Source organism: Caloenas nicobarica, chromosome 2, assembly GCF_036013445.1.
Source record: "Caloenas nicobarica isolate bCalNic1 chromosome 2, bCalNic1.hap1, whole genome shotgun sequence".
Classification (NCBI taxonomy): Eukaryota; Metazoa; Chordata; class Aves; order Columbiformes; family Columbidae; genus Caloenas; species Caloenas nicobarica.
The window spans coordinates 159,387,611-159,407,366 of record NC_088246.1 but is presented as its reverse complement, the minus strand read 5'-3'; the positions used below and the strand labels follow the sequence as shown (position 1 = coordinate 159,407,366).

The 19,756-nt window shown below is 38.6% G+C and overlaps 1 protein-coding gene across 1 annotated transcript in view; it reads left to right on the top strand.

Annotated features, from left to right (window-relative positions):
* The first annotated feature begins 1,635 nt into the window (after positions 1 to 1,635).
* The window catches only part of FAM135B (family with sequence similarity 135 member B), a 138,857-nt gene continuing 120,736 nt past the window's right edge, over positions 1,636 to 19,756 (top strand). The window contains exon 1 of the mRNA XM_065628718.1: positions 1,636 to 1,712. Coding sequence (XP_065484790.1) covers positions 1,636 to 1,712 — 77 coding nt within the window. The remainder of the gene's footprint in view (positions 1,713 to 19,756) is intronic.

Here is a 19,756-nt window from a genome sequence, read left to right as displayed (position 1 = left end):
TGCCTCATAAACAGTATACAAATCCTTTGTGTGAAAAGGCAAAATGAGAAAAGATTAGTCTGATTTCTGTTCAAATGGAAGGAAAAAAAAAAAAAAGTACTTTGTCAAGGAATAATGTTTGAGTTTACCTTCACTGCTCCTAAAGCATGTCCTGACACAAGTTAATGTAAAGTTCCTTACCTTAGAGATATATCAGATGAGTAGCTTAGCAATTGTCCTTTTGAGTAGAGTGAATGAAAACCCAATAACCTTTTAACTTTGGAAGGAGCTCTTTTTAAGAAAAGGTAGTGCTTGAGAGGATAACCAGAAAGAAAGCATAGTTTAAATTAACCAATGTAATAAGCCAGTCAGTTGGAAAATTACTAATCAGGAGTGAGCACTGAGACTTATCAGAAAGCTACAACCTTCTGCTTCTCTGAGGACTTAATGTATCAAACTCCTCTTCATTCTCACTTCATTGGAGGCAATGGTCAAATCTCTGAGTGATATGGAAACTACTGGTTAGTTCATATGGAGAAATTCTCCACTTTCCAGTCTGAAATGGATGTCCCCTAAAGCCACTTATGCCTCAGACAGGGGAATTATTAATAGCCCTGACATGGGTCTTCCTCAGAGATTGTACTTGTCTGCTGTCAAACAGCTACCAATGATGCTTATGAATGTGTTAATTGAACAAATCTGATCTCTGTCTTCTCAATGATGCTATAGACAATTTCTAGATAACTTGCAGATTGCCAGAAGTAGACTTGCAGGGAGAAAAGGAGGAAAGGGTAAATAGAAAATTAAAAATCTGTCCAAAATCTGTAAAAGCCCTTGGATTGCCTCTGCTGCTATTAGGGAAATGTTAAGGGTTTACACTGTTAGACTGAACTTACTTTCGCAAAGCTTCCTTGAGTAAAGTATGACCTCCTGAGATCCCTTCCAATCTAAATTATTCTGTTATTCAATGAACATATGAGATATCATCTGCAAATGGCTGTAATGCTTCAAAATCTTGATTCGGCTGTTTTGGCCTATTAGGTGCTCTGATTGTCAGCATTTTCCTTAGAAGAATCTCTTCTATTCATTAATCTTTAAATTATTCATATTCCCTCAGAAGCTTCCCTTCCAGGACTTTGGTTAAGTCATAGGAGGAGCCAAAAGCAAGATAATTCTGAATTCTGCTCTCATCTGTCTGGGGTTTTTGTCTTCTTAGCCTGTGCTTTTACTGAAATGAGCTGCGCTGACCCTGGATATCTGCCATTTGGTAAAATGGGAAGAAAAAAATCAATTTCCCGTACAAGAGTAGCTAGAAGGTTAATTAAAATTTGCTTTGAGATTCTTACACATAATATGTTATTTACTTTTTGTTTCTTATACTTTCCATAATATTATCATTCTGTCTTCAGGCTTAATTAGACTTTTTACCTCTTTTAATTACTGCTTTGATCTGTTTTTTAGCAAGTCTTCCTGAAGATGGAGCTCAATGATGTTATTGGAAAGATTCCAGTTGATCTCAGTCAATTCAAGCTTTGCAGGAACCTCTAGATGCTGAATAAAATGTAGTAATCCATCTATGGATTTTTAAAGCAAGATAGTCCAAGTGTTTATAATGCCTGTATATATGTGTTGTCTAGGTGATGACCTGAAAAAATCATGTCTGAGGTCCAGGGAACGGTCGAGTTTTCTGTGGAGCTACACAAATTCCATAATGTGGACCTCTTCCAGAGAGGGTGAGTTGATGTTTCCATTAATTTGCAGCTGCTTACAGAGAATTAGATTATAGAAAAGAGTTAACCTCCAAAACAAGTTATTTTCTGCCAAATGCAGTTATATTTCATGCAATCTCCAGGGCAGGGAAGGGTGTTATTGGGTTTTCATTGCTGTCAAGGAAGATCAATGTACATTACTTTCACTATAAAGTCAGACTGACTGACTTGTTTTTGTAATATGATGTTGTAATGCTGCAAATTATTTTAAGCATATGTTCAGATATAAACACAATAGCTGCTTTAAGTGCTTCTGGACTGGTGTTGAGCCTCTGTGCTAAATGATAACTTCATTGAACTATAATGAAAATATTTTCATTTTAGAGTAATAAATCTAATGACTATATTCTTTTAATGTTTAGCTGAATCCCACCATTTCAGAAGGGAACACGAATACTCAGGTTTACCTAAAGCTCTGGTTCTGGTGGCCACATATTTTTTTTCATGTCCCTGTAAGTTAGAAGAACGAGTGCAACTTCTGGTTTATTGATAATTTTGCCCCCATTCTTTTGCACCTCCCTTCCTAACAGCTTTTATAACAGCTGGGGAGAAGTCTAACCAAGTGTCAGTTGTTACTCTGCACATTGGATCCCACAGGTGTTTTTCAGTGTGGAAAAGATAAGATGCTGAAACACTTTTTGAGGAGACCAGAAGACCAAGATGGGTCAAATGAATGTACTTCATGGACAATAGTGGGTCTAGTGGAATATTATTTTCTTTCACTTATGAGAATCAATGTGTCCAGCACAGTAGCTATTCTCTTTCAAGCCTTAGCTTGACACAGGGGTGGTTCACAGTTGAGCTGAGGTGGTCCATCTTGAGCACCATTTCAAGTACAAAAACCATGGTTCTATTTCAGGTATTGGGATGGATTAGGTAGAGCTGCTTCCATCTGTATACAGGCTTTTGGTTGTTTTTACTGTGATGAACTAAGTGAAAAAGATACTGTGAACTTGAAGGAAATGTGCCTCTGTTTTATTTTAACAGCTGATGTCTATTACTCTGTTAATATATCCAAGCGAATATCCACTAAATTTATGTCAGAAAACATTCTGACTATACCAATACTTGTGTTGAATAGGAAAAAAATCATCTGTTCTTGAGGTGTTTGGTTTATTTGAGTTATAGAAGTCTCTTGTGTATTCTGGTCCTTACAAACTTAGAAGACAGTTCTAGCAATAGATTTTTTTTCTTGGCTTCTGATGATCAGTGTCATGTCTTTGATCTTCCTCACATTTGAAAATTCACAACCGTCTGTGCGTTCACTGATTTTTTTGGACTTAGACGGCCAGTAATCATCCCACTTTTCATGTTACTGTGTGACAAGCTGCCTGGTTTTTGTCGTATTGGCCAGATTTTGCATTCAATAATTTCTCTAAAATGGTTTCTTTGGCTTTGATTGTCAGATCAAATCTCTGGTGTGTAGGTAAACCTAGACTAACAGAGATAATATATTCTGCTGTCACACTAATGAGTTCCTAATTACCCTTGCATTTTCCCCACAGGTGCTTACCTTGCTTTACTGATTAATATTCCAAACACACAGTACTATAGGTTATACTGCCTTAATTTGTTTACAGTAATTTTTCTTTCTATGTATCCTGCATAGTATTACATTTGCTTTCCTCCTATAGTTTTAACCTTTGCAATTCCAAGAAAACCCTTTATCATATCTCGTATTGGCTGATCAGTATCCTCTGGCTGGCTTCATCTAGTCAGCAGCCCCTATCACTGCAGCATGAAAGTGTGAAGAAAAGCAGAGGATGAACTTGCCAAATTTCATTTTAGCTTGGGCACAGTTTTTCTTTTTTCCCTTGTTGCCATTGTTAATATTCACTATAGGCATCTGAGATATTTTGACTTGAAATATAGTCTCCCCAAACAAGAGGATGGTAAAAGTAATGATGATGGGAATTTTCTATTTAACTAGTGTTTTTCTTCTTTGAGTGCCTTTTAAATTGAACCAATATCATTCTGTCCTGCAGAAGGCCAGAAAGGTGATTTATGAAAGGCTGTCCATCAGGATAAACAGCAGAGCTGAAAAGAATCTTAATTTCTGTGGGAATGCAACATGCTGTGTTTTTTAAGAAGAAAAGCAAGAATAACAATGAAGAGTATTAATATTAATTTCTGTTGCCTACTTTTCCTCTTAACACTGTGGTACAAAATCAAAATGATTAAAAAAAACCCACAATCAAAAACCTAATTATCTCCACAGATACATAGCAGTCCTGCTACTGTATGCCTAATTGCCATAAAGTTGGGATTCCTGGGTTGGAACTGTGTAACTGTACAGAAATAAGGACAGTATTTTCCAAAATACTTAGTCTTGGAAAACAGCCCTTCTACAGCCATTACTTTTGGGGATAGCATGGCTGGGCCAACAGTTGGGGAAGAACACTCCATGCAAATAAAAGAACGAATAAATCTACAAGTTTTAGCAAGAGAATCCACACTTCTGGAGCTGTCAGGCGATAGTTAATAGTCAAAATTGATTAAGGATATAATCTACTGGCTGTAAGCCACAGAGTCAAAGTGCTTTTAAGTGGTAGGCCTTCAGTAATGGTCCTGTTCTATTTTTGATTGCACTGCAAGCTATTTTGAATTCTGTCTGCACACACAGACAGTTGCCACCTCTCCCTCCCCACAAGAAATGGAAACTCTTTGTTCTACCTGAATTACACCCTGTGATGTTTCAATCATGTTACTTAGCTTGTATGAATGGTCGATATTGAAAAGAGACTACAGTATCAAGTTAATCAGGGTTTTTTTTGGTAAATACTTGTTATGGTTATATGTTTGTGACATGTATAATAGGAACAGTCATTAGCAAATTTTATGTTGCAGGTAGTTTACTTTGGTCAGTTAATAAATTTATCTTCTGAAGTGCAAGCATAACAGTGTCAGTATTTATAAACATCAAAAGTTAAATGCTGTAGGTCCTTCTATATGGGAAGAAAGAACCTTTTGTTTGGTCAAACGAAAGGATTTGCAATGCTGTTTGATGCCAGAGTTGTAAAGGTTGAGTAATAAGTAATGCAATTTCTGGAAGAAAAAAAACATTTTTAAGTTTTCCATCCTTAATTCTCTCTGTCATGTGCTGCTTAATAACTGGTGATAGATACTTTCTCTAGTGAAATTAGCTAACTGATTCTGATTTTCCTTAATAGAGTAGGAAATAAAATTATCCTTGACTGCCAGAGATCAATTAATTGATTTGTCTGGTTCTGTCAGAAGCTATCCTGCACCTTTTTTGTTAAAGCTTTTCAAAAGCTATTTGACTGAGAAAAAAAACCAACCCCACAACTATTGCATTTGCAGAGTAACTTACTTTTGGAGTCTGTGAAGGAATAGAGGCTACAAGGAAGGTGAAACAGTGACTTAATAATGCTGGGATTCTGGCAATGATATGTTATAAAATGAGGATTAAGGTAAGTCATTAGTTACCAATCACAGGACTGAATCAACTGCTTAACAGTATTTTCACTCCTCAAATTCCAGGCTACAATTTGTAAATGTCTAACAATTACACTGGTGGTTTACGTGTGCAAGGGGTGGTGGTGTTTAAAAACAAGTGCAAAAGTCCACATTCTTCTAAAATTAATGCAACAGTGCCCTGGGGAAAAGATCAGTGGTGTCGGAGTTTCCAAAACCCTAGCAATATCAGACCAAGTATCAATAGCATTCAGAGCTGCTGAAAACATTCTGACTTAACAGACAAAGCCTTTATGTGGCAAAACAGCCCTGTTGCCTACCAGATGGACAACACTATCTCAGTGTACTTAGTCATAAAATCATCCCCTTCAGAGACAAAATGCAGCAACTCCTTTCCTCAGCAAACTGGGGTTTGGCAATCAACCATTGCCTTTCTTGTCAGGATGGAAACCTGGAAAATACATATCATATTCATAGTTTCAGACCTCATTTCCCAGAGTTTTTGAAGTACAATGTCAAGAAAAAAAAAATAGTCTAGGACAGAGGCAAATCTTATTACTTTGTTCATAACAATATGCATTTATTGAAATTTACCACCTGTAATGAAATACAAACCCATTTTGGACTGTAAATCCATGTGATTTGAAAATACTTATGTAATTCATTTGTGATGCATGGATTCTCTTTAACAGAAATGAAGTAAAAAAAAAGAAAGGAAAAGGAAAAAGAAGAGGGCTAACAGGCATGCCAAAGTGATGAAGTAATAAGCGCTGTCCCTTGGAACAGATGTATTAAGAGAACCAACTTTTTTCTTTTTATTATTTTTTATGTGAGTCTTAAACAGACCTCCACATTAAGACAGCATCAGATACATTCCAAAACAGAAAGAAAAATATGCGCAGGAGTAATAAGGCAATAACTGTCTACATGGTCATGCAGTGGCAATCGAGAATGTGCTGCACTGAACTGACAGGATTTAAACCACTGTAGCACAAACCTGTACTCATGAAAGTGGCAGAGATGCTGGTGTTCAGCAAGCCAAACATCCCTGTCGCAAAATTTAGTAAATGTAAAACTTCAGAAGAATTATGTATGATGAGTTATTTTCATGACAGTTGGTGAAGACAATTTGGTTAGTTAGTGTAGCCGTCTTTAACTTTCAGGCACTCTGTAGCTACTGAAGAGAGGTGGGATCTCCAGCACCAGTGGTAGGTGGAAAAGGCTGACATTAAATAGAGTGAAGCCTGTGATATGAGACTGATCTGCAAGTGAAGAACAGCATCTCAACAAAGTCCATTAACCTATGATAAAAATAGTCACTGGAAAGTAAGATACCCCTGTATCTGGAAATAATCTTCCTCCATCAAATAAGTATTACTGACTTAACTTACCCTACATACATTAGGTAGTTGTTCTGTGTCACCTCTTCATTTACAGAGAACCAAGCTAAAAGCCAACTCCAGCACATCTAGTAGGTTGGCTAACCGAAGCAATAGTACAGAATTAGTATGATCTTGATTCAGAAATAAGAGATCTGGATCTCAGGAACCTGAGATAATGATTCACATGCTATATGTGGCAGATAACCTTAGTGTGTCCTGTCTGAAAGGCAGCCACTGTACAGTGATGAAAACTGTGCCTTGCCTACCGGAGCTCCTTTTTGTGTGACCTACTATGGTCACCTCCCTTAATGTCTTCCTGCCACTTTTGTGTAATAATTGTTGATTGTACAATTAACCAGATGGTGTAAAATCAAGTGACAACATTATGCAGAGAATATGTGTATCCATCTGTTGCACACATAAGTGTGTCACACTACAATGGTCCGGTGAGTAGCAGAGAAAGGAGAGGTGAACTTCAGTAAGACACAAATTAGCAGTTAGATGACAGCTTCTTGTAGGATATGTCTCACTATTCTTTGATGAAAGATACATATGTATATTTATCTCCATAACTGGTCCCTAAGCTGCTTGCTGATAATAACCACAACAGACATGAGTGATATTCCTACTATCTCTGTTTGCACAGGAGATACGCTCTTGCTCTGATGTCCTAATGCCAATTGTTGTGAGCTTCAGGAATGTCATCATAAGGGAATTAATACATAACACTGCACATTATCTCCTCAGTTCCACAGGCTGCTATGAACATCTTGGACAGGTTTCAGACTAGATATGATGAAGAAATTGTTTACACTGAGAGTGGTAAAACACTGGCCCAGGTTGCCCAGAGAGGTGGTAGATGCCCCATCCCTGGAGACATCCCAGGCCAGAGTGGACGTGGCTCTGAGCAACCCGATCTGGTTGAAGATGCCCCTGCTCATTGCAAGGGGTGTTGGACTAGATGATCTTTAAAGGTCCCTTCCAACACAAACTATTCTATGATTCCATGACACCGCATCATATGGGAAACTGGTGTGGAAAGCAAAGATTAACTTTCTGTTTTCAGACTGCTTTGCAGCCTGTGATGAGAATCCAGGCAAGGCTCTTAATCTCAGGACTGAACATGGTGATCAGTTTGTGGGTTTTTTTTGTTGTTTTTTCTTTTTTTAGCAAAGTAGAACTTTGTTTCAGAAATGGAAAACACACAGGCATGAAGGATCATCCCTTCTCTGGGACCTCTCTGGGAGAGTGCAGCAAACCTTTACAGGACGGGGGATCATCTCCAAGGGTCAGGCATCATAGAAGTTATTTGGCATTTCTGATAACTGTGCAAAATAGTGTGTGTGCAAAAAGTTTAGAGTTAAAAAAGGAAACAGTCTACTACCCAATGTGAGAGAATAAAAGCAAAATTATTTGATAGGTATTGATCTTCATGGAAACACTACTGACAGTTGCTCAGATATTAGCGATGAGTATCATATAAGAATCTCTTACTAAAGCTTTTCGATGTGTTTATAGACATGCCTGTTACTAAAGAAAGCTATAAAATTTGGGATGTTTAGACAAAGCCAGTATCATAGCACAATGGACACTTTGTAGTGATCTTGTCAGCAATGGGTTTTGATAGCTGAATAAAATAATATAAATATCTACATCTCGGAAACTACAGGGGTTTCACTGTTCAACCAGCCTCAGTTTTCAAGACTGATAAACACTCAGAAAATCAGTTAAAACCATGTAGTATTTTATGTTAATCAGATTTCTATAGTCTTCTTTAAAACCACTGATGTTAATGGGAATTGCTCCATTAGCCCGTTGGACTGTGTCTTCCCTGATTTAGAGACTGGCAAGCAATACATCTCCGTAACTCATGCCTCCAAGGAAGTGTCTTTGTGATACCTAATATTAAGCAAGGACATTTCTAGTAAAATTTCTCTGCCAGCGTTTGTAGCTGAGCCTTGGGCAACGTCTATGCTTTCAATGCAGGTCCTACTCCTTTCTTTTAAAAACCTGTGTTTCCTGGAGTCAGGCAACTAGACAAGAAACTCTTGTACTATTTAAAATTAACATTTTAATGTTCATTATTGCTATGAAACCCATGGAAGTTTGTATCTCAAAGATTCAAAACCAACTTCAGATTTATTAGGCTTTTTTTAAAAAATATATTAACTCAAGGTTCCATTCACTTGTTAAATTAATTCTTGTCGGTAATCAGTGCTGGAAGAGTGGAAAGAAAGTGGGTTCCTTACAAACCTTTTTTTTTAATTTAAAAAAAAAAGGTTACAAAGAAGAAAACCTCAAACTTGGATAATTGTAGTATTTGGTTGACCAAAAAGCAAGCCTTTGTCCTTTAACAGCTGGGTACTATCTCCTCTAAGGAAAACAAATATTACCCCAATCCAAGTGACATTTACATTGCTGCTTTGATGACTTTCTAACTGAATTATGTTAGAAAGCAGCTTCAATTTCAGTTAATGTGATCTACATTTATACAGAGCTACATTTAAATGTTGATTATAGTTCCTAATTCATAGACTTGCCGATGGACGAATGTCTACAGCTGGGAATCACTCAGTGCTCTGTGTGTCTGTGTGTGTAGGGGAAGGGAGTCTAAGCTCTCACAAGCGTGACAGGATATATGTGTATGTGCTGCCATATTTTCTTACTTAAGAACAAGTGAAGTGACATATTTTTAAAGCACAGACCTTCACTAGAACAAGCCAGAAACATGACACCAGCACAGACTGTGTCAGTGCAATTATTCTAAAGAAGAGAGAGTGCCAGAAGTTACTGAATGAGCAGCTCTGGTAATAAAATAACTATGAGAATCTTTGAAAAAACATAGTGTTCCCTGTGTGCAATTTTTAGGGAATGAGAAGTTATTCTCCAAGTTTTTATGTGAGAGTGATTGTGGTGCTTTGCAGCTCTTTTGGCACTTTTCCACTCTAAAGCACTTTGAAAGCAGCAACTAATTGAGACAGATGAAGTTATCTGTGTTCAGAATGTGTTATCACGTTGTTACACATTATTCATATCCCTAGAGGAAGCACGACATAATCATCAGCAGCAAATCTTGTCTTTCAATGTAGGACAAGCTGTTGGGAGAGTGGCTAGACCTGGTCCCTTCCTAAAGTTCCTGAATGCAAGGGGGAAAAAAAAAAATCTTATAAGGATAGTCAAACTCTGAAATTTGCTGTCCAGAGAAGCCGGGGAATCTCCATCCTTGGAAGTTTTCAAGACCTGACTGGAATTTGGTCCAAATTCAATAATTCGTCCTGTTTTGAGGAGGCATTGGGCTGGAGACTTCCCAAGTCTCCTTCTAGCATAAATGATTCCCTGACTCTGGGAGGAGTGTGACGATAGCCTTCCTCAGCATTGAAACAACCCTGTGCAGCTCCCTTCTGCATCACTCAGGTTCAGCCTGTGAAGCAGACACTATGTTTTAGTAATTTATCATAAGCACCATGGTCTCCAGTAATTCATCTAGCTGTTTAGCTTACAGCACAAAATAGGTTTATTTGATTAACGTTAAAAACTGATTCTTAGCTGAGAAATGCAGTTTATAAATAAAGTTAACTTCTGTTTCTTATCTATATGCAATGCCCCACACCTTAAGTCTTGATATTATTTTATCTGGTTCCTCAACAAATGCATCACATCCTGAAGAACCCTAGTTTTCAATGCTGCACTTAATGTCACCTGATTCTAAGACTTTATGGTGCTTGTGTCATCAATTATCCATGATATCATTAAGTACAAATATTCAGAGTAAAACTGTTAAGACTCGAGCGCATCAATGATCACAGCTTTCTCAAGAAGACTCAGGAATGAAAATCAACCCCTTATTGTATAAAGTCTATTGATTCAAGTAGAAATTCAAATCAAAGATATGGTTTTAGCCCATTAAATGAAAAGGTTTGCTTTGCTGAACTTAAAACTTAATTAACTTTCTTAAGAGTGATCAAAGCCACTCTGTGATACTCCAGAGGATAATACTTTAAATTTAAGATCTCTGCTTGTAGAAATATTTTAATTTTATGAATTGGATTCATAAAAAATGGGCAAAGCACTGCCCAATTATACACCAAGAGCTTTGAAGAAAATCTTATGATGGTCAATTTTTAATGTTATAGATGACAGAATGAGCTGTCTTCCAGGTTAATGACTGATAAGCATTAAAAGTTGGCTAAATCCCAAAAGTTTCATTTTAGTTTCTTCTACACTTTTAAACTATATTTTTACCAGAGATTTTAATCTAACATTACACCTTGCATTTTATTTCCTGAGAGACTGGATCCCATCTGTTTGCATGACATCTCTCTTGGCTAACGTTGTCCGTATGATATATTTTAATGTTTGTCTTCCAAGAGCAAGTAGAATGCCTTCTCTGTCTGTATCCTTGCCTCTTGACTTCTGAATTTTCCTGGTGTGTACAAAGCTTTCCACCTGCGTAGCCAGAGTATCTATGCCAAACTGTGATCTGCATAAGTATCACCACCTTTTATCTTTGGATTAGAAATCATCTTAAAACCTCCACTTATCCTTCGAAGTGTCTTTTTTACATCCTAGTTGTTTATATTCTACAGATGGGAAAAAGCTGAGACAACTGTAACAAGACTAGATCAGAAAGAAAGCTGGGAAGTGAAGTTATTGATTCACTAGATTATACTTAAACATTTTGTTTTTCCCTGACTAAACAGAGGCCAATTTGTTGAAGGTTGTGCAATGTGTACTTTTAAATATCTTTTTTTAATAAGTAGTTAACATTCTAGTGTTCATGAACAAAAAAAATCAGCTGCCATCCCATGTGTGAAAGGTAGCTGAAGTAAAGTGAGCACACTCTTTCTCGACATATGACTCAGACAGTTCTTGTTGTGCTACATGGGCACCAAATGGGAGCAGAACAAGTGGTGAATCTGGCCCATATGGGGTAGAGAAGTGATAAGACGACATTTGGAGTTCTCATAAGCTCTCAAATTAATATAACATTTCTGGGCTTTCCACCATATGTTTGTTTTAAATAACCATGTTGTCCAGAATTTTCGTGCAGATATTGCACATTCCTGGTTTCAACTCTGCATTAATGATGACTGGGAAGCTTGTGTGGAAAAAAAAAAAAAAAAAAAAATCACATTGCCATGCAAACTAGCGTTGAAGAAAAAAACCAGACCAGTAATTCCTCTCACTGTTATGTCCCTAACTTAGCTCCCCATGCCCGTTATTTTCAGAGGCGAAGCACTGCCTATTGGCTAGGACATATAGTTTAGCTCTATTTCCCTGCCTTATATTTGAAGAAATCCTCTCTCTTGGCAATACTGTCCACACACTTCTGCACAGTTTTGTAAGGTGCATTTTAATGTAACTGTTCCAAACCCAAATAGTATAATAATTATTATTTATTGGAGTGAGTAATGAGTTTGGGAAAAGACCCAAGGTGGGCTTAAAAAGCCTTTTGGTCTATCAGCTATTACCTACAAATATGGGAGTAGTAATAATATCTCAGAAGGTTGTTCTTGACAAGGTACAATCACAATTGCTCATATGCTGTGGCGGTACAAACATTACTGTGCATGGGAAAAGTTTGTTCCAGCGTGGCTCTGACTTTTATTTTCCAGATACTTCTGTATTCAGCTTAAAACATCCCAAAGTCTAATTTTCAAAATGGAAAACTGTACCCTCTCTCTGGATCAGATCCTTTTAACATAGCTTATGTTGGGAACTCAAAATCATTACTCTTTTTGACACTTCATCCTTTAGAGTTGCCTTGAGATAATAACTGTTTGTGTAACTAGGTAGTTTAATTCTATGGATGCAATCAAACTATATGGTGTTTATACTGCAGACAAGGTGCACTTGAGATGCAATGGAAAAAATAGTTGGCCTTTGTCCTTGTATTAATGGAGTTCAGTATATTGTGTGTCTGCATGGGAAGATTTTTTTAGCACTTTAATTACTTAATGTGCTTGCTGCAGCAAAAGCACATTAACAAATGCAGATCAATTTCTCCCATCAATCCATGTCCACTTTGTTACTTCAGAACATTCATTCATTTGTGGGGATAACATCTGCCAAGAAAAGGTATTACAAATAAAATGCAGCTGAAAAATGAACTGGTTTTTAGTAATCTCTTGTTCCCATTTGGCCATGCATGATAAATCTTAATGATGTCCTGCAACAAATGAAAAGTCAGTTTATAACTTGGCTCTTTGGAGTTATGTCTGTAACAAGCCAACATCGAAAATGCTGAGGAAGCTGTGGATTTTAAATTTATTTTGTGATTTTTTTATGACCAATTTAGTGTTTTCTCTTTGAATTAGATATGTCAGGACTCATACATCCTCCTTACAAGATAAACTTTCTCTAGAAACTAAATTGATGTAATAGACATACTGGAGCTTAAGGAAAGTGACTGGATGTGAAGATTTGCCCAGGGAAGTAGTTGAATCACCATCCCTAGAGGTATTTAAAAGATGCATAGGTGAGGTTCTTTTGGACATGTTTTTGTGACAGTGTTAGGTTAATGGTTGAACTTGATGATCTTGAGGGTCTCTTCCAACCTAAATGATTCTATGATTCTCAGATAAGCCGTGGCTTGTTCAGCCACTGAGTAAAGAAAGAAGGCTAAATTCCTTAACAGAAAACATACTGGACTCAGGTTCTTACTTTTGGCAATGAGCACAATAGTTGAGCATTCAGATTTTAGTAAACAGATAATTTTATTTCAGTCAGTCGGTCAAGTTACCAGCTTGGAATTAATACCTGTGCTCCCGTACCTTATGGAGTTATGGGAAGGCTAAATACATTGGCAGCTTTTAGAGAGTAAAACAGTAGGATAGATTTCAGAGAATAAAGTGGAAATAAGTTCTCTAAGCACTGAAAACTTGCCCCTGTTCTCAGCTCCTAATGCTTCCTTAATGAAAGCAATGTTGGGTTATTCTTGACCTGTTGCAGTGCTGCTTGGTCTCCAGAACTCAGTTGATGGTCAATGATATTTGCTACCTGCAAAAAGACACTGGGCTTTTAGGATGGTCCAATCCAAAGATCAGCCCAGTGTCAGGTGGCATCCTGTATTATAAAGGGTTGTCTGCTTGCCAAACCAGCAAGTTACTGAATATACTGAATTCAGGTACTGAAAGATTAATTCAGGCACTAGCAAAGATTAATAAGAGTAGGAAAATGGTTAAAGGAAGCCAGTGAGATTTTATTCTCTAAGGTAGGTGGCCTATTTGTTGGTTGGAGAGAGGAAGAATAAACAAATTCATTAATGTCTATCCGTACTCTTGTGGTGCTCCTGATGTGATCAGAATATTATTAAGATTAGGCGGTTGCCAGAATCATTGTCTAAATTAAATTAACATTTATTCTATTGTAATGAAGGACCAAGTTTACAGATTGAGGTATCATCTGAGATTCTTTTTAGGCTTGCCTCTGATAGAAGGTTTGAGGAGTCTATCTCACTTCAGAGTATCTCATATATTTGATCAAAGAATTCACATATCTGTCATTAGTATCTTAAATGCCAACATGAAGATCCAGATTCACAGAGAGGTTTGAGTCTGATGGTGCTTAGTGTTATCAGGACAAATGTTTAGCTGCTTTACTTTCCAGACTAGGATTCACAAATCCAGTTTAGACATGTTTATATGATATACAGTGAACAGACAGAACAAGTTAGGAGAGTCATTGTATTCTGAAATAGGATGAAGGGCTAGAGAAATAGGAACGTGTAGCTCCATCACAGTGAATTCACTTGTATCAGTGGAGTCTTCAGTTTTCATTGTCACTTCTGCTAATATCTAATATACAATGCTGACTTGAGATCCAATTAATATTTTTATTCGAAAAAACAGGAACAGCCTCAGCAGGAAAGAAAACAATACCATATGGTTAAGCACAGAAAAGATAAAGATGCAGATGATCTCAGACATGGGAGGGAACTGGACCTAGTTACTGTTTGACTTAGGTTACAAAAAAAAAGCAGAAAAGCGTAGCAGCACTTTTTCTTCTGTAAAGAGTCTGCACAGACCTTGAATGAGCAGATGGGATACCGAAATTAGGAAAGTGTTCAATGCTGTTTCCCACAGCCTCCACCTAGACAAACTGGCAAGCTATAGACTGGATGGGTGATCTGCAAAATGGGTGGGAAATTGGCTCACAGATCACACTCAGAGGGTGGTGATCAATGTTTTTTACTCAGACTGGCAGTCTGCAACAAGTGGGGTGCCCCAGGGATTTCTGTTGGACACCGTGCTGTTCAACATCTTCATAAATGACCTGGATGATCAGATTGACAGCACCCTCACCAATTTGCCAATGACACCAAATTGGGTGGTGAGGTGAATATGTCAGAAGAGGCATCCAACAGAAAGATCTGTATAGGCTGGAACAGTGGGCAAGCAACAACTGTATGAAGTTTAATGAAGACAAGTGCAAAGTCCTGTACCTGGGATGACATAACCAAAGATCCAGTACAGGCTGAGACCTGTGTGGCTGGGGAGCAGCCTTGCTGAAAGGGACCTGGGGGTCCTGGTGGACAACCAGATGAGCACAAGTCAGCAGTGTACCTCTGCAACAATGAAGGCAAATTGGATCTTGGCCTGCATTCGCTGGGGCATTGCTAGCAGAGACAGAGATGTGATTGACACACTCTACTCAGCTCCTGTTAGGCCACATTTGGAGTATTGTGTCCAGTTCTGGTTCCCACAATTAAAGAAAGACATGGACAGAACAGAGAAGGTACAAAGGAGGGCCATGAAGGTGATCAAAGCAGATCTGGAAAACCTGACCCATGAGGAATGACTGAAGGAGTTAGGATTTTTCTCCCTGGAGAACAGTAGGCTAAAGGAAGTCTTCATCATAGTATTCTAGTACTTAAAGGGTTGCTACAAAGAGAACAGAGGAGCCACATGGAAGACGCAAAAGATAATGGGTACCATTTCCACCTGAAGAGTTTTCATCCTTGTATAAGAATTAGATTTACAGTGAGAACAGCCATTCACTGGAACAACCTCCACAGGAAAATGGTAGAGTGCCCATTGCTAAAGGTTTGCAAGATGCGATTCAACAAGCTCCTAGGCAATTTAATCTAGGTTCCCTTTCCCATGAAAGGCTGAACAAGATGACCTTTTGATGTCCCTTCGATCCTAGACTATTCTATGATTCTATGACTCTGCAGAATATCTGATTTGTGGATCCTGATGGAAGATAAGTGAGAGTTTCACTTCCAGCTGTTTCAGAAATAAGTCCTCCTCATACCAAGAACAGACTTGCAACCAGCTTGGAGACTTTACTACTGTAAAGCCAAGTCGCTACCAGCTCTTGTTTTTTCCAGGATTTAATAGCAGCCCAGGTGGGCACATCATTTGTCTCTATGGCTGTGTTGTTCAGTACTGCTCTGGTTTTGTCTTCTGTGAAAAATTTCTCCTGTCAGAAAAATTCCAAACCATGAGTTTTTGTATATTCTCACATGATTAATATTAATAATTTTAGGATTAGCACAAAAATGAGGTCATAGCTTTAGCCTAGGGTACAGAGTCATGACACAGTTGGGAATGAAAAGACTTTTCACCACTCTGTACAGATTTTCAGTCAGGAAGAGAGGACTCGTATTGACAAAAACATTCTGAAGAGAGATTGCAATGCAGTTGTTAGTGCTGAATCCATTCCACAGAAAATGGGATTTCCATCTCTAGAGCTGTCAGTGTTGTGCCAGCACTGAGTGTACTTTTAGAAGAGACTATTCATCCTTCTTCATCCCTTCAGTGCTGGCAACAGTTCAATGGGAAAAATAGGTAAATTTGGGTAAGATCCCACATTTAGCAATTAGTTTTATTTGTGTGGAGTGAGTGGGTGGAAACAGAGACGACCCATTTCCTGAGAAAAAGTAGAAAAGAAAATCTGATACAGAAAGTTAAAATGAGGAAAATAAGGCCAAAAGGAGGAGGAGGATTTCCTTGGGGTGCACTAATTTGGTCATCCCCAGTCCTTGTGTGGGAGAAATATGAATAAATCTGTGTCTAAAAGTCTGGAGTTTCTTCCCCTACTCATTGAAATTGCCAGTTTCTCAATTTATCTCTTGAATCTGTGTTTGAGGGGGAACTTTCCTGCAGGAGCTGCGGCCGTGGAGAGCCCCGGCGGGAGCAGGTTGTCCCTGAAGGACTGCAGCCCGGGGAAGGGCCCGGCTGGAGCAGGGACACTGTGAGGAGGGAGGAGCGGCCGAGAGGGGCTGGGATGGACTGACCGCAACCCCCATCACACCCCTGCGCCCCTCGGGAGAGGAGTCAGGAGGGAAGGGGTGAAGGTTGGACTGGGCAAAGTTGGGGGAAAGGGACACACTGTTCTTCTTTCCTGCCTCTTCTTTCACTCAGGCCAAGACAACGGTCTAGGAAAAGGCTGAGGAGGAGGTGTCATTTTAATGTTTGTCTTTGTTTCTTACTACTCAAATCTATTTTAATTGGTAAAAAAATAAGTTAATTTTCCCCAATTTGAGTGTGTTTTGCCTGTGATGATAATTGGTAAGTGATCTCCATGTCTTAATCTCAACCGTGAGCTTTTTCATCCTATTTTCTTCCCCTGTCCTGTTGATGAGGAGGAGTGAGTAAGCAGCTAGATAGGAGTTCGGCCCTTAGTCATGGATGTGGTTAAGCCACTATAGCTACACAACTTTTCCAATTACAAAAATATTTTTCTTTACATACAAGTGCAAAATATTTCATTTTGCAACCAAAGAGTTTCCTACTACGCCACAAAGAATCAGATGTGAACAGTAACATTTTGATCTTAAACTCCATTGTTACAGGAGCTGGAAGTAAATCGACTCAGAAAAGAATACAAGATGGATTAGCATAAAGCTCTTCTTAATTATTTGAAGTGTACTCTTAAAGAATGGAAAATAATTCCCCTTCTGTTGCATTCTGAAATGACCAAAAAAAAAGCATAAATCTCAAGTGTAAACTTTGAAACTAAATTGCAAGCCTATTTCAAACCATTTCATTTTTGTGATGTGATGACTTTGAGAACCTACACACATCCACAAACACCAACCCAGACACTTTCTCAGTCAATTGCTATTTCAAGAAGCCTTTCTGACCTAGCTCTACCACAGGCTCCTGGCAGGGTATTGAAGTGCCCCAGAAAAAAAGGGTGAGAGTGTGTGGCACAGGAGCTACCCGTGGGCAGAATGTGGTTGTTCACAGCAGCCGTTACCATTCCCACCATCAGCATTTCCTTCCCACCTTTTTCGCAGTAAGAGGAACATCTTGGGCAGCCCAAGGAACCTTCCCCTCACTTTGGAATCTGTTGGAGGTAGCAAGAGGAAGGCTTTTGTCAGTCATACACAAACATCGAACAAGATGACAGGTCTGTCTGGCAGCTTCCTCTGTGATGCCCACGTCTGCTGTGCCAGGGCACAACAGCAGGTTAGTCAAACACGACTGCAGCTCTGCAATCCAGACTCCGCAGCCAAGTATCATATCAAATTTCTACAGTTCTCACCCCAGACTTATCCTCAGGCTCTTTAACTTTTGATGAAAGCAGGTCTAAAATTAATAGGGAAAAAGGGGGGCAATCCATACCCACCTTGCCGTACAGTAAATAGTGTAGCCCTTGTCTCTAGCTAGAAGGCATAGTGGGTCCACTGAAAGTAAACTTCTCACCTACAAGGAACTTGTAGCATGCAGACACAAGGAAGCATGGCAAAGGGAGTTGTGAATTCAATTTGAGGAAATTGTTCAATTCTAAATGTAGGGCTGCCCTCTTTTTTGATTTTTCATTCTGACAGAAAATCCTGTTTTGATAACAAATGCTGCCCAGTTCTACAGACCTGAGAGGTACCTGGTGTGATTCATTCTCACCCAAGCAAACAGTATGCAAGGGTTTGCAGCATCTTCTGGAGGTGCCCACCATGTCCCAGGATCAAGCACAGGTAGATATGTTTTGAATCCAAGATTTAGAGCTGGAAGCTCTCAACAGCTGAGTGCTCTGGGGGCAATGTGGAGAAGATATAAACAACTTTTGGCAAATGAGCAGTGTTGGTAATGGGAGAGCTCCCATATTTCAGTGCATTCCTGAATCAAAGCCTACAATTGCCACTTGAGGTATGTGAGGCAAGGCTTTCATTTGGATCTAGGTAAGCCACGATCTTGATCATTTTTATACTTCTAGCTTTGTGTAGCTTTTCATCAGACCACCTCTTCTCTGCAGAAACTGGCAGCGCTACAGGCCATAAAAGCTCCATCCCTTGCATCCCTGCAGCTTTCTGACAATTTCACCAATGAGCAGTTTCTACATCTCCTTTTATGCTCACCTCAGGGGCTCTTGCCCTTTTATGCTTACCAAGGTAGCAATACTGCCTTTTATTTGGTCCCATATCCATACTATTAAAGCAATTTGCCCTTTACATCCCTTTCAGACAGCATAGTAAAGTAAGGGTGAAGAGGAGTAGGCAGTAGAATGGTGAACAGCAGAGTAAAATGAAAGAAGCATGCTTTATTGTTGGAAGAGAGAGACAGGGAAAGGAAAGGGCAGAAAAATTAGGATCCTAATAAGGATATAAGCATTTATATCCTTGTCTCAAAGGCAATGAGAAACCTTCAAAACATGGCTTAATTTAGTCTCATGGTCAAGTACTAAAATTTTCGATCTGCTCTTTGGTTATAAAAACAGCTAGAGATGGAGAGATTTTGTGCTCTTCTAACTGAAGCACCTGGAAAATCTTACACTGTGATAATCTCAAGAGAGCTAAGTAACCCTTAACTGTTCTGGGTGCAAATAAGAGACACTCCATAGCAATCATATAATAGATAGAAAAGTAGCTGAACATTCTTTTTCTTTCTTAATTCCAACTTTTATATTACCTCTTTTTTACTAGAAAAAGACAAATAGGGCATCTCATGAGAGTTATAAAGTGTTTCTGTAATGTTTATAGCGTAAGATGGATAAACAGGTTTGGAGAAGTGGCTATTTACACTAAATTTTACTAAGTTTTGAATCCCACTCCTGGAAACAGGAGACAACAGAAAATGATAGCCATGAAAGGGCTATTCAGAGGCTGCTGCTTTAAAATGTGTAAAATACTTTCATATTCTGATTCTCAGAATTTCCCAGAAGATTGAAAGCTGAAGTGACCATGAAAGAGAGAGGCAAACTGATTGGGAGCAAAATGGGTATGTCTAATCCAGCAGACCAGTTCAT